The following is a 13,207-nucleotide window of genomic DNA, read 5'->3' as shown; positions in this document are numbered from 1 at the left end:
ACTCACATTAATGTCATTTGGAAGCAGAGAGTGTAGAGCAGCGACCCATCGATACTCCGACTGCATTGTTTGCCTTTTAAATAAAAACTTTCTCTGAAATCAGAGCAGGCAAGAGTCACATTATACTCTGTAATCCAACTCTCCTGACATCCGCCTTGCCAAACCAGTTTGACTTCTCTTCGCTATGAAGGGGAAGTAGCTGCACTGTATTAGAAGATTTAAAACTCGTTTAAACCTCTGTTGTTGCTTTGCAACTCAACGTTTTTTCTGGCTTTTTGTTTGTTTGATTCAACACTGAGGTAGGCACCCTGTTCGGTTCATTGTTTAGCAACTGCCGTTTTGTGTTGTCAAACATTCCTCTCTAGTGGTGGATCTAACATACAATGCAGTGTGTCGGTATGTGCTCGTTGTAGGAAGACGACACCAACTGAATCGTGTTAAAAGTTCCGTCAGTTCAAATGTCTGTTTCCTTTTCTGTTAACTCGGTATAGAAGCCACCCATAGACATGTTTCCTCTCAGCTGGACACATTTTCAATTCGGCTGAATCTTGTTTACCAAAGCATCACTTGTACAACTTTCCTTATAAGCGCTCTGATTATATAACAACTGACCTCAGAAGCATATGACCTAAAATAAAATGGAAATATAATTGAGAAATACGCCATATGGTGGATGTGATTCAAACCGATTTTTTCAGTAAAACCAAAATTTTCATTAAAGCAGTCAACTCACATTTAAAGACTTTTCTAAGTGTGCCAGTTAGACAGTGTACCTTAAATTGTCAAATATTTGAGTGGAATTTGGTGTGTCGGTCTATCCATAGAGAGGGCAGCCAGTGATGATAGCCACATAGGCCATGCTGTTTTTCCAGCACAATTGTGTTTTAAAGCTGTCAGTTTGTATGAATTTTTAGCCACGTTTTCTTGCCTCATCACCCGTTATTATATAGAAAACACTTTGTGTTTCAGCATGAACATGTTCAGAAGAGATAAAGACTCAACAGCCACAACTCCAGTGGTCCCACCTAGACCCAGCAAGGAGGTATGGAGTGTTTGTGGGGGAGGGGGGGGGGGGGGGGTTGTTGTTGGTGGGGGTGGTTGTTTGTTTACATGTGTTTATGCTATCAATTGATACTTTTGATTCAACTCCAGGATCTGGACAACCCCATCACACACAGCCTGAGCAGAGAGGATGCAGGAACGACTGCAGCCTCGCAGGTGAATGTTCACACTCGCATGTCAGCCATATACACAAGATGGTCTGCCCACTAGAATATTTCTTGTAGGAAAGCAACAATGTTTACATTGTGTCTAAGGCTGCAACTAACAATTATTTTCATTTTTGATTAATCTGTAGATTGATTTTCTCAATTAATCGATTAGTTGTTTAGTCCATAAAATGTCAGAAAATGGTGCAAATTTTCTATTACTGTTTACCAAAGCCCAAGATGACACCCTTCAATGTCTTCTCTTCTCTCGACCAACAGTCAGCAAATCAAAGATATTCAGTTTACTCTCATAGAAGACTAAAGAAACCAGGAAATATTCACATTCAGGAATCAGAGAATTTTGACTTTTTTTTTTTTTTTAAAAAAGAAAAAGACTCAAAATGATTGATTATGAAAATAGTTGGTGAATAATTTGATAGCTGGCAACTAATCAATAATCAACTAATCGTTGCAGCTCTAAGTCTGTCAGACATGGAGGACATGATTACTTTATACTGTTTATCAGAGCAAAACTATTAGAAGGTGTCCTGATTTATAAGGTTGATTTATATTTTGTCAAAATCACTGTGTCTGTTTGCACAAACATCAGAGGACGGGTGTGATGGGAGCTATGCAGAAGATCAACCCATTCAAGTCTATCTCACTGGTAAAAAAACAACAACAACAAAAAAAACCCATGACACAGTAATTTTCATAATTTTGAGTATGTCATGTAAAATATGGTTGAACTTTTGTTCTATATTCAGGCCCCCCCTGCAGTCAGCAAAACTTCCTCTTCAGAGTCACTAGAACAGGGCACAGCTACAGACTCCACACAGGTGAGAAGAACTCAAATATAAATTATACCAACTCAAATATATCAAAGCATAAATATTGTACTTGGTTGTTTTTTTTTAATTTAGCCACTCATTGTTTGAACAACATCCTGTGGGATTTTCTCTTCTTTTTCTGCATTTATTCTACCAAAAAATGAGACAATGACAAACCAATTAGTATTTTTAAATGTATAAAATGTTACTGGTACATTTCATAAAGTTAAAAAAGTAATTAGGATACCTTTTTTACAAAAACACACTTGAAACAGTGAAACAGCAATGTCATTGTCCAAACAAGGCAGGAAGCTAATTATCTTTGGCTTCATCTCCAGAGTAAGCCATGAAAAATAATCTCAAAATGTGCAGTGTACAAACTTAACAGTACTTTAAATGGAGAGATTCTATTCCTGTTTTGACAATAAAAAGCAGAGCCACAGTATGGATGTTTTTCCTGTTATGTTCAGTAATTAAGTGCCTATAATCAGTAATTTATTACATGACTACAATGTAAAGCATCACTGTATGTTCTGAGGAGTGGAGTTTGGTATTAAAAGTTAATTGCAATGATTTGTGAAATCTGTATTTCAGAACCCTGGTATGCTGAAAGGGGTCATGCAGAAGGTCAACCCATTCAAGTCTACCTCCCAGGTAACCACAGCATTGTCTGCATATTACAATGGTTATTATAAAATGATCCGTTTCAGACAATACGGCATCCACTCAGCTGGTTTTTCTCACGCAGGTCTCTAAAGCTCCGTCTTCAGAGTCACTGGAACAGGGTAGGGTTTCAGACGCAAATCAGGTGGGTTAAAGATGAATATTTTTGTATCCTGTTGTAACCTGATCAGAAACCAGATTTTCTCCCATAACCTCTTAGTAAAGTAAACCTGATCAGGTTTCCAGACTGTCAGCTGAAAGAAGGAATTGCTGCTCTTAACAGTTTAATGGTTTTCATGGTCTTTTGCATTAACTGTCAACTCACTACCTTAGCAGCCACTTTATATTGCAATTGATTATTGTCAATAGGGGAGGGTATGCATTCAACTGCAACTGTCCAGTGTGATGTTAAATTCCCCTATAGGACATTTTATGTTTTAAAAGTGTATATAAGAATGTTTCTTCAGCAGAAATCTATCTGTTGTTTATTACTGTAGTCTTTTCATTTTAAAATGCAAGCTGAGTTTTGTAGTTATACTATACTAATACTAACATTTCTAAGATTCATTACTGTAATTGGAATAACGCTTGAGGTTTTTTTTAGAAAATGCAAAGTTTTCATAGCGTTGCTTTTGGGGGTGCAATAGATCACAAAAGTCACGGTTTGGATCGTATCATGGTTCGGAGTCATGGATCGGATCATTTTTCAGATAAGCAAAAAAAAAAAAAAAAAGGAAGACAAATATAACTTTGCCTTCTATTGTTCTGTAAAACACTCAAAGCAAGGAACTTTTGCCCATGGTCTTAAACGAAAAAAACATCGAAGATGTCCTATGTTTAAATAAAATTTTATTATATAAATATATAAAATATTCAATACTCAATTGTTAAATTAAAGCGCAATATGAAGCATGATACCATCCTGCTTTAAACATGGTAGAGAATGAAACTTCATCAAAACTTGTTGATAACTTACAAATATGAACACGTGTCTTGTCCTGCAGCTTAGTTTGTTGAATGAGCCACCAAACAAACATTCATCAGGGAAAAGTGCACTCCTAATGTCAGTTAGCAGCTAGATAGCTAATTAGCTGCTCAGCTGCAGCACATTAAACAGCATGTTAACATACCTGCAGATGTCACTTCAGACCTGTTAGATGCTGGTTTGGTCGTTGCTCTTCAAACTCCCTGTTAGCGACATGCTGTCTGTCCATGACTTGTACTTAAAGCAGTTTGTTTACTTTGTCTCCAATGAGACATTGAATTATGCAGTTAATCCGCAGTTCATATGCGTACCGAACTGTGGGGGGTGATCCGCATGGATCATGAATCAACTACGTTCTGTTACACCACTGATTGCTAGAGTTGAAAAACTTAGTTCATGGAGCACAGGATTACCCATTTGTGTGGTTGTGTTACAGAACCCTGGTATGTTGAAAGGGGTGATGCAGAAAGTCAACCCGTTCAAGACTTCCGCACAGGTACTGTCTCTACAATTCTTGTAAGCAAGATACTGATACTTTGCCTCTTTTCATGAGGCAAAGTATCAGAAACAACAGATGCAACTTCAGAGCTGACCTGCTTTTGACTGGGACTAGTGGACATAAATTAAATGAGATCAAGTGATTAAGAAGAGCTTAGCATGTTGACTAAAGGTGATGTCTAGATGAGGTGATGTGATCACTTCTACACTTGTTGGTGTTCTTCCTTGAAATCATGAATCTAAAGGCAAGTCATCTATAAATTCAATCTGAATTTTCATATCTCTAAAACTGTCTCCCTAGGATATCATTTTTAACGACAGGGTTTCATAGAGGTAAAAATGAGAAGAGTCAGGAAGGTAGCTTGATATCAAGCAATTGAAAATCGCAGAATTGTGCAAAGAATTACGTTCTGTGTCAACTCTTGGCTACAGGTACCCAAGAACAATCCTCAAAATGATTCTGCAGATCTCCAAGAGACTGTGAAAGAACTTCAAGGAAAACAGGTATATATCCTGTTGTACTGATTCGCTAAATCACAGCCTTGTCCATATGGAATTGTGATTTCTTAAAGTTGTTATGCTTAGACTTCAGTTGTCCAATGAATATATTTGTCATTTAGAACCCAGGGGGGATCGCAGGGGTGATGCAAAAAGTCAACCCATTCAAATCCTCGCAGTCAAAGGTACCAGTGGTAATCTCGATGATAATGATACTAATAATTTATATCTGTAAGAGAAAAATATCATCTAATAAACCTTGTTTGTTATCTTACTTTTCTGTTGTTATGTTTCTGTGTTATTAACATTACAAGAGATTCCATCCTTTATTACTGATCAAACATTTTGAGTTTTGTCAAATCCTGTATGGTAATTTTAATTTGTCCCCTCATTGATTTCAAAATTGTTCCACCATTGTGAAAGGAGTTGCAATATCTAAGTTATCAATTTAAAAACATTCCAAGCATTTTCCATATCAGTTAGTTTTTCCTGCCTTGAATCTTGTCTTTCCAGGATGCCCAGCCACTACGCAGTGACCTTTCCTCCAGCGATGGAAGCTTAGCAGACAATAACAACTTGCCAGAGAAACAGGTCAGTTTGAACAGTTAAACACGTTAGGACCCCATTAAGTCTTTTTTAACTGAACCTGTAGGTGGTGGACAAAATAAATACTCATGTAGAGTAGGATCACCCTTTGCCTTCAGATTAGCTTGTTTTAAATTGACTATTACTAAAAAAGGAAAGTCTCCTATCTTTTCAAGGATGAAGGGGAGTGAACATTTGCTTCACGCAAAGGTTGAGTCATGTTTGGATCTACTTATTTACCAAACAAAGCAGGACCCAAATCGGTTATTGTTAATTATTATCTTATATTTCTACATTGCCAAGGTTAGGGTTTTACCACACTCATTCACTATTACCACTAGATGGCACCAAAGTAGAGAAAAATTCAAATCCTCCACAAAGATTAAATTCTTTTCATATACTGTTTTTTTTTTTTAACAGCTTCTGATGTGTCATAAATAACAGAATGGGATGACGACATCATTGCCTTTTTAATTTCTATTTATGGGACATGGTTTTTTGTTTTTTTTTTAATTTTAGAACCCTGGGGTGTTCAAGGGGATGATGCAGAAAGTAAACCCATTTAAGTCTTACTCACAGGTAATGTGCAGTGGATAACTTCTTACCTACATTAACTTCCGGAGTTGAGTTTCCAGTGTTTAGTTTTATAAGTTCATGATGGCTTACTCAATGTGGTAGTCTATGTTTAACCCAATATGGAAAAAAAGTATAATATTTTATCTTAATAATATCATTTTGCTGTGATGTAGATGCCAGAAGAGGAATGTCAGACAGACTCTGCGGTTCCTAATACAGTTTCCTCATTCAAGGTACAGGTTAAGGTTACATTTTTTTGTTTGTTGTTTTTAATCTTTTAATGACTGTAGGCGTGTCTCAAAAGCACGCCGTTCTTAAAGTAATTGTAAATCATGTTGATTATTAAATCCATTTTGATTTGCTGAATTAATTGCAAGTGTTCATAACCAATGAACTAATTCCCCATTTTATTTTGACTATTAAGATGCCAGCAACAAAACTTGTTTCTGTCATCAGTATAATTTACTCTCTAAATGTCAATACTTCATTTCTCTTTTTACATTTTTTAATGCTACTGCTTGTAACTATTCTTCCTTTTTCTCCAACCCATCTCTTCCTTCTCATTAGGACACCCAGCCTATTCACAGTAAGCACTCCGTCAGCACTGAAAGCCTGGATGACAGCACTATAGAGAGACATGTAAGACACAAATCACATCTGTGTTGATATTAATGTGGCTTGAAAGATTTGCTACTAAAATGTTTATTGCTTTTCATCCAATTTAGTCGATGCCATCTAGGGAGAGAGAGAGAGAGAGATGCATCTGAAATCCTTTTAATAAAAGTATAACTGGTACATTTTTAAACACTGCTTTTAACAGTTACTGACACCTTATCCATTGTGTTTTTTTTTTATTTTACTGCTGCACAGAGTGGAGTTAACACTGATAATATGCTTTCTAGACAGAAAAATTCAAAGTGTCTGTCAAGGGTGAAGCACTTGTCATGTGAACATACCACAAGGAACCATTTTTCATAATATTTGTTACCAGTGTGTGACATGGCCCAGACAGCCAAATAATTATAGAGAAAGGTTTATCCTCCCTGGTCTGTTGGGGTGTGATATTAACCAAACATAATGTTAATAAATAGGCCATTGTGGTGATCTTGAATCATTAGGAAAACATACCAATGGTGACGCATTGGCCACTTGGCATGACGCAACACATCACACAACACATGACTTCTTATTTCCCAATTCTCTTCACAAACTAGATCCATCTGTCTGTTTGCTTATCTCAGTGTTTTGTCACGGATTCTTACATTCAACACTGCACAGTTTGCAGCTATAAACAAACTATTTTGATCTTATGTAATGGTTTATACAAGGTATTTTTGAAGCCACCAGGTGTGATCACCTCATATATCATACTGTAGTAAGAACACTAACACCACAAACTCTCCACAGTCTGTTTGGTACACTGATGTTGGCACCAGCAGTGAGGTGCAAAGCCAGCAGAAGGAGGAACCGAAGAAGAGCACTATGGTATGAAAAACTGTGGCTTTGGTCACATTCAAATTGTTAACATAACATGTAATTTAACACTCTGCCAAGGTGAAGTCTAATTGTCCTTTTTTGTATTATTACTCATGCAGTTAGTGCTCTTTTACTATGGAGGGCCTTAAAGATGTTACATCTCTTTATTTCTTCTCTAGACTTTTAGAATAAGGAGGATTCTTCCCAGTATGATGTTTGGGTCTGGAACAAAGGTACCAGTAAATATACATCATTACGCTGCATAATTGGTCCATTACCTTGCACAATAGTATTACTTTTTGTGCCTAAAAATACAAATTACAGTTTTCTACAATACCAGTCAAAAGTTTGGGCACACTCATTCAAGGGCTTTTATTTTCTTTTTTACTATTTTCTACGATGTAGAACAATAATGAAGAAATCCAAACTATGAAATAGCATGTATGGAATAATGTAGTAAACAAAAAAGGCTAAACAAACCAAAATATATTTAATATTCTGGATTCCTCAAAGTAGACACTGTTTGCCTTGATGACAGCTTTGCACACTCCTGGTATTCTCTCAACCAAATTGTTATGTATTTTAGAATTATTGTCATTATTATTATTTTACATTTACAATTTTTTTATTATTTATGTTCTAACAACACAGGAATCTGCTGCAGCTTCATCTGACACTCAGGTTAGTAGGCAACACAAGTTTATGTCTATTGTACTTTTCAAAAAAACACACACACACATACAAAATTTTTGGAACTATTTTAAATAGGATGAAACACAAATTTTAGAAAAAAGGTATAAGAAAGTAGTAGTATAGTGCAATGATAAAAAGACCCAAATTTAATGAAGGAAGTACAAGTGGAGTACAGAAAATCACCAAAGGCACAGAAATAAAGTTTGTTATTGTTTTTTAAGTTGGATTTGAAAGTAGCTACAGCCAAGCTGGGGGGAAGGGTTTCCGCACAGTGCAAATTACACTTAGTGTTTTCCAGCACAAATACACTTGTGTGCAAATCAGTTTGCATAGTGTCATCATCCCAGCTCAACATGTTCCTGTTTAAATAAATAAGGCAGGACATTATTTAAAAGGATGAGTGGTTGGGGGATCACCCTTATTTGCCCAAGTAATGTCGAGTACAGGTAAGAGTTCTCTTGTTTGATTTCTCTCTAACTATGTTGTCCTATCTTAACTCCACCATAGCAGCCTGATGTTGCTCAGGTTCATTCTATTCCTTTCCACTGTCTTTTCGTTTCCTCTTGGCAAGTTCATCTCTCTATCACGTGGGACCCATGAGCTTTCTTAGAGCCTATTTAACATGCCACAGAAAATGAAAATGGAGCCTGCTTCGGATGCCATTGTTAATTATAAAAGGGTAAAGAAAAGATTTTGTTAAATATAAAAGACTATTGTAGTCTCACTGTTTACCTGATAAACATTCAATTAAATGATAGAAAAGGTGTATGTAGTCTGTGTAGGCATACTTTTACTTTACATTACTTTTACATAAAACATAAATCTTAACTGAAACTGGCTAACCTTTTTGGCTGAGACGATAATGAATATATCTGTAATATTTACAGTATATTTATAATATATTTAAATTTATAATATAGAAACTATTAGTGGTAATAGGAGTGCTTCTGGTGTCCTCTACACTCAATGACTCTTTTAAAAGCAAAAAGTAACTTTTACAATGGGGGGTAGAACATCTAAATCCATAGGCAGGGTGTGGCATACAAAATTAAATCCCAGGCAGTCAAGTGGATGGTTTAGAATAAAAAACCTTTTAAATTTGAGCCTAATACACAACAAAAATATAAATGTATTTAGCAATCTTGCCTTCCGAGGCTTCTAAAAGGTGGTTTTAAAAAACCCACAATCAATCTAATATTCATAAAAACATAAAAAGACTGACCACATCTGGTAAATTGCAAGAAATACAATACTTCACGATATTCCATCTAACAGCAATTAGACACGTATAAATATACCACAATTACCACTAAATATTTGCAATTATAAAAGAATGGGGTTTAGTCAGTCTTTGATAACTTGTGGGTTTGAGGTTGTAGATCAGTATGCCTCTTGCTGCTCAAGGCTTTGTACTTCCTGATATAAACATGTCGCCTCTATGCCCATAACTTTGTCTGTGGAGTTGTGACATATTACAGCTCAATAAACTCATTACTACTGTCTGCTGAATAAACTATAGAGTGACACCATTTCAAGTCATATCTTTGGCATTTCTCTATTTCAGTTTCCTGACATTTATTGGCTGACATATACGTGATAATGATATAACTGCTATGAGCTAATATCAGCTGATATATTGGTCAGGATCTGAAAGGCATCATTTTTGGCCAATGCAAACACACAGTGATGTTTTTATATTGCTGTATTAACTCCTCATTAATGTTTCACCACAGAAAAGCATTGATCCATTAAACCTCAATGAAAAGCATTCTTGTGTTCGGAAAACAGGATACAGCAAGGTTAAACGGTTCAACCACAAATGTCAACGAAACAGGATTTTCAGACTGTACGATTGCTCTTTCATTAATCTGTAACTTTCTAACAGAAACAGAAAGTTTGTCCAAAGATTGTATTCAGTGTGCAGTACCTCTCTGTTCTAGGAGGCAGTGGAAGTTCAAACCCTACAGATGGCTGAAGTACCAGTTCCCAGTGAAGGAACAGTCCTGGACCCTCTAGATGTATGCTTATCTTATGTGATATAATATTATGTTACATGATGCATGTTTGCAATTTAATTTGCACATATAGAATTATTCAAATGAGTCTAAAATTGTTTATTTCTAGGATGAAGACGGTCTATTGGCATGGTGGAGAACAGTAGATGGTATGCTAGATATTGAAGATATTTTATGATTGAAATAATTTATTGGTGATCCCATTTATTGCAGATGAAACCTACATTATACTGTAGCTGTAACAATTTCCTTACTCTCTATCAGGCTGGGATGAGTGGAATGAGGCCAACCAGAACGATGAGGCTGAAGAGTAAGTCAGCTTTTACTGAAGTTACCAAATTGCTTGTAGAACTTATTCTCAGGGCTTTAGAGTAGCGCTGGCCAATTTTGGCAGGGGAAGCAAAACACAATGCCTTTTTTAAAAACAGCATTTTTAAGCTCTATCACAATATTGTGTTTCCTGAAATCCTAGATGATATCTAATCTTACCGGACTTTGGCTATTATAAGTTGCATTATAGTCAAATGTTTCTCCCATAACATCTTGTTTTCTTGTCTCAGAGTGGTGGAAGAAGCAGCTGATCGTGTTTTTATGGCAGCTCGTCTCTTTGTTCGCCTTTTCAACCAGCGTGGCGCCTCGCTCCAGCAGCGCATCCTGGAGCTCCTCGCTTTGGCCGATTCAGCCGACAATTTCCATAAGAAGACAGTCACGGCCAGTGTCGGCGGTGGGTTGGCCAGTGTTGCGGGGTCTGTCACCACCATCACCGGCCTCATCCTGGCACCCTTCACTGCAGGTACATCGCTCATCGTCACAGCAGTTGGCATAGGTGTAGCTACAGCAGGCGGAGTGACGTCTGCCTCAGCCAACATCACGGACACAATGCATTCCAAGACAGACCGTAAGAAGGTGGAGGTGATGATCCAAGACTACCAAGAGGAGATGAAGGACATCAAGGAGTGCCTGGACTTTCTGCAGGTAAGGAACTAAAAGAAGGGTTTTCAGCCTGTGTATTTCAGCTGCATACAAAGCTTGCAAACATACTGCTAAAACCCAAGCGGGTTTTTCCGGGTCTGAAAACTGAAGCCAGGTTGGAAGTGCCTTAAACCTGCATTCTCTCTAATGGCCGTTAGGGACGACTGCACTGGCTCCAAAAAGAAGTTAGATTGTATGGAAGTCTATGAGAAAATGACCCTACTTCTCACTTGATTTATTACCTCAGTAAACATTTTCCCAAGGAGTTTATGGCCTCAATCGCTAGTTTCAAGTCTTCCTCAATATAGCATGATCATTTTGTAAATTATGGTCCCAATTAATTTAAATTTGACAATAGACCCTCTTAGTCAGATGTTCAGTTTTTCTGGTAAGTATATTTCGTTTTAATGGTTTTAAGCCTGTTTTTTGCTAGCGAGAATTAGCATTATCACAGTTAACCATGGATTGTAAATGCACCGTGTTAAGCAAACTAGCAGATAGCCACTAGGGTTAGGGTCAGCTCCACCCTCTCTTCCAAATATGGTCACCTCTGGCTCCAAAGATCCAAGATGGCAACATTCAAAATGCCAAACTTGAGGCTTCAAAACGAGAGTCCATAAACCAATGGCTGCGTCCATGATTTTTTACAGTCATGCTAAAACCTCATGACCATGTTCTTTTTACCTCCTGAGTATGAAAAAAATGTACTTGCCTCAGATTTGAAATATGTGCAGGGGTTATAACCCCCCTTTTTTAAACACGATGAAAGAATGGAATATGGTGTCTAAATTGTTTACTATGAAAATGCTATTTGAGATTTCAGGAATCAAAAAAGTAATCATAATTGGCAATTGCTTAATTTTATTTTTACATTTCCACCTAAACTTTATATTTGTGTCTCAGTTTTCCAGTCCCGTGCCAATGATAGATATTCAGGTTTTCATGCCAACCAAAATCAAGAGCATCATTTTGAATTCCAGTGGTGTAAAACTATGGTTGATTAATGCTAATGTTTACCTCTCCCCTCCACATTCCCAATCTCCTCACTACCTGACAGGAAGGGATGGAGACACTTGAGGAGTGGGATTTTGAGAAGTACGCTGAGAGCATCTCAAAGAAGCACCTCAACCAGAACGTCAAACATGTAATGAAGGAGGGCGGCCGTGCCGGCAAAGCTTTAGTGATCAACACAGAGAGCCTGATTAACACCGTTCAGGTCCTCAGTGTTGCAGGTGGCGCTGCCAAAGCTGCCCAGGTGATGAGTGTCACCACTGGAGTTATGTCAGGTCTCTTCCTGGCTCTCGATGTCTTTTTCTTGGCAAAGGATTCCATGGAGCTGAAAAAGGGTGCAAAGACAGAGTTTGCAGCTAAGATCCGAGAAGTTTGTAAGGACCTGCAGGATGGGCTGCTGGAGCTGAACCGCATCAAGGAACAGCTGCAGAAAACTATGGATGGGGTAGAGGTGGAGGTAGAGGAAGAGGATGAGGAGCTGTTGAAGTCTGATCTTAAGAAACTTGTTGAGCTTGAAGAATGAAGGAACAGTGGATAGGGATCCAATCCAAAACCTTTGCCAAACCAAAACTGTCTTAATCATAAAATCATAAAACCCAAGCAAACCTTCAAAGTTGCTTTTAGTAGTTTTGGTGGTTAGTAGCAGTTACTGTAGTATTGTCATTACTGTATAGGGTCATGTTGTGTAAAACTCTTTTACACATTGTAGTAAAATATTTTTAATATTTATTTAAAGTAGTAATTTTAATTAGATGTACTAAACCAAAAGTTGATTTATTGTCAATGTTTTTGTGTCATTAGTTTCTTTCAATAAAAGTGGTTTCCTGTTGATTTGTCTCTTTTGTATCAAATGACTTGTCTCAGTTGTGGAAGGTTTGTCTGTTTGTTTGTCAGGTTCCAAAAGCCATTTTTATGAATTCCTGAGTTAATTGCATCTGTCTCAGCCAGCATTTCAGAAGTTGTAAAGTAAATTACAGTGCTGCATAATACAATGGACAAGCACAGCACAAAGGCCATGGCTCAAATTCCTTTTAAAAAGGTAATGGAAAAACAAACCACAACACTTGTTTGAGCAGTTTATGTTTACATGCTTCTTCTGAATGAGGAAGTATCTAAAAAGAAATTATAAGGTGGTTCCACATGAATTTTTGAATTCCCAACAAGAGTTGAGATGGGTTGGACTTGTTAGGGTGCCGA

The 13,207-nt window shown here is 37.2% G+C and overlaps 1 protein-coding gene across 2 annotated transcripts; it reads left to right on the top strand.

Annotated features, from left to right (window-relative positions):
* Positions 1-12,837, top strand: LOC122974014. 2 transcript variants are annotated; one of them, XM_044341846.1, is made up of 22 exons: positions 1-299; positions 970-1,042; positions 1,153-1,218; positions 1,819-1,875; positions 1,976-2,047; positions 2,633-2,692; positions 2,787-2,846; positions 4,123-4,182; positions 4,617-4,688; positions 4,805-4,867; positions 5,196-5,273; positions 5,787-5,846; positions 6,017-6,076; positions 6,411-6,482; positions 7,251-7,328; positions 7,499-7,552; positions 7,971-8,000; positions 9,956-10,030; positions 10,137-10,176; positions 10,292-10,337; positions 10,588-11,002; positions 12,057-12,837. In XM_044341846.1, exons 2-22 carry the CDS (start codon positions 971-973, stop codon positions 12,531-12,533), a joined length of 2,067 nt encoding a protein of 688 aa, XP_044197781.1. In that variant the 5' UTR covers positions 1-299; position 970; the 3' UTR covers positions 12,534-12,837. The 2 variants fall into 2 exon arrangements, with proteins under 2 accessions (XP_044197781.1, XP_044197780.1); XM_044341845.1 differs by having other exon boundaries at positions 9,953-10,030.
* Positions 12,838-13,207: the final 370 nt, after the last annotated feature.

The sequence above is a fragment of the Thunnus albacares genome, chromosome 22 (assembly GCF_914725855.1).
Source record: "Thunnus albacares chromosome 22, fThuAlb1.1, whole genome shotgun sequence".
Classification (NCBI taxonomy): Eukaryota; Metazoa; Chordata; class Actinopteri; order Scombriformes; family Scombridae; genus Thunnus; species Thunnus albacares.
Note: the sequence above shows the minus strand (reverse complement) of the source record. Positions and strands in the feature narration are given on the sequence as shown.

Coding starts and splice junctions, on each gene's coding strand:
- LOC122974014 (XM_044341845.1), top strand. CDS start 971: ATGAACATGTTCAGAAGAGATAAAGACTCAACAGCCACAACTCCAGTG. Junction 4,689..4,804: donor AAGAACTTCAAGGAAAACAG/GTATATATCCTG, acceptor TTTGTCATTTAG/AACCCAGGGGGGATCGCAGG. Junction 5,274..5,786: donor ACAACTTGCCAGAGAAACAG/GTCAGTTTGAAC, acceptor TTTTAATTTTAG/AACCCTGGGGTGTTCAAGGG.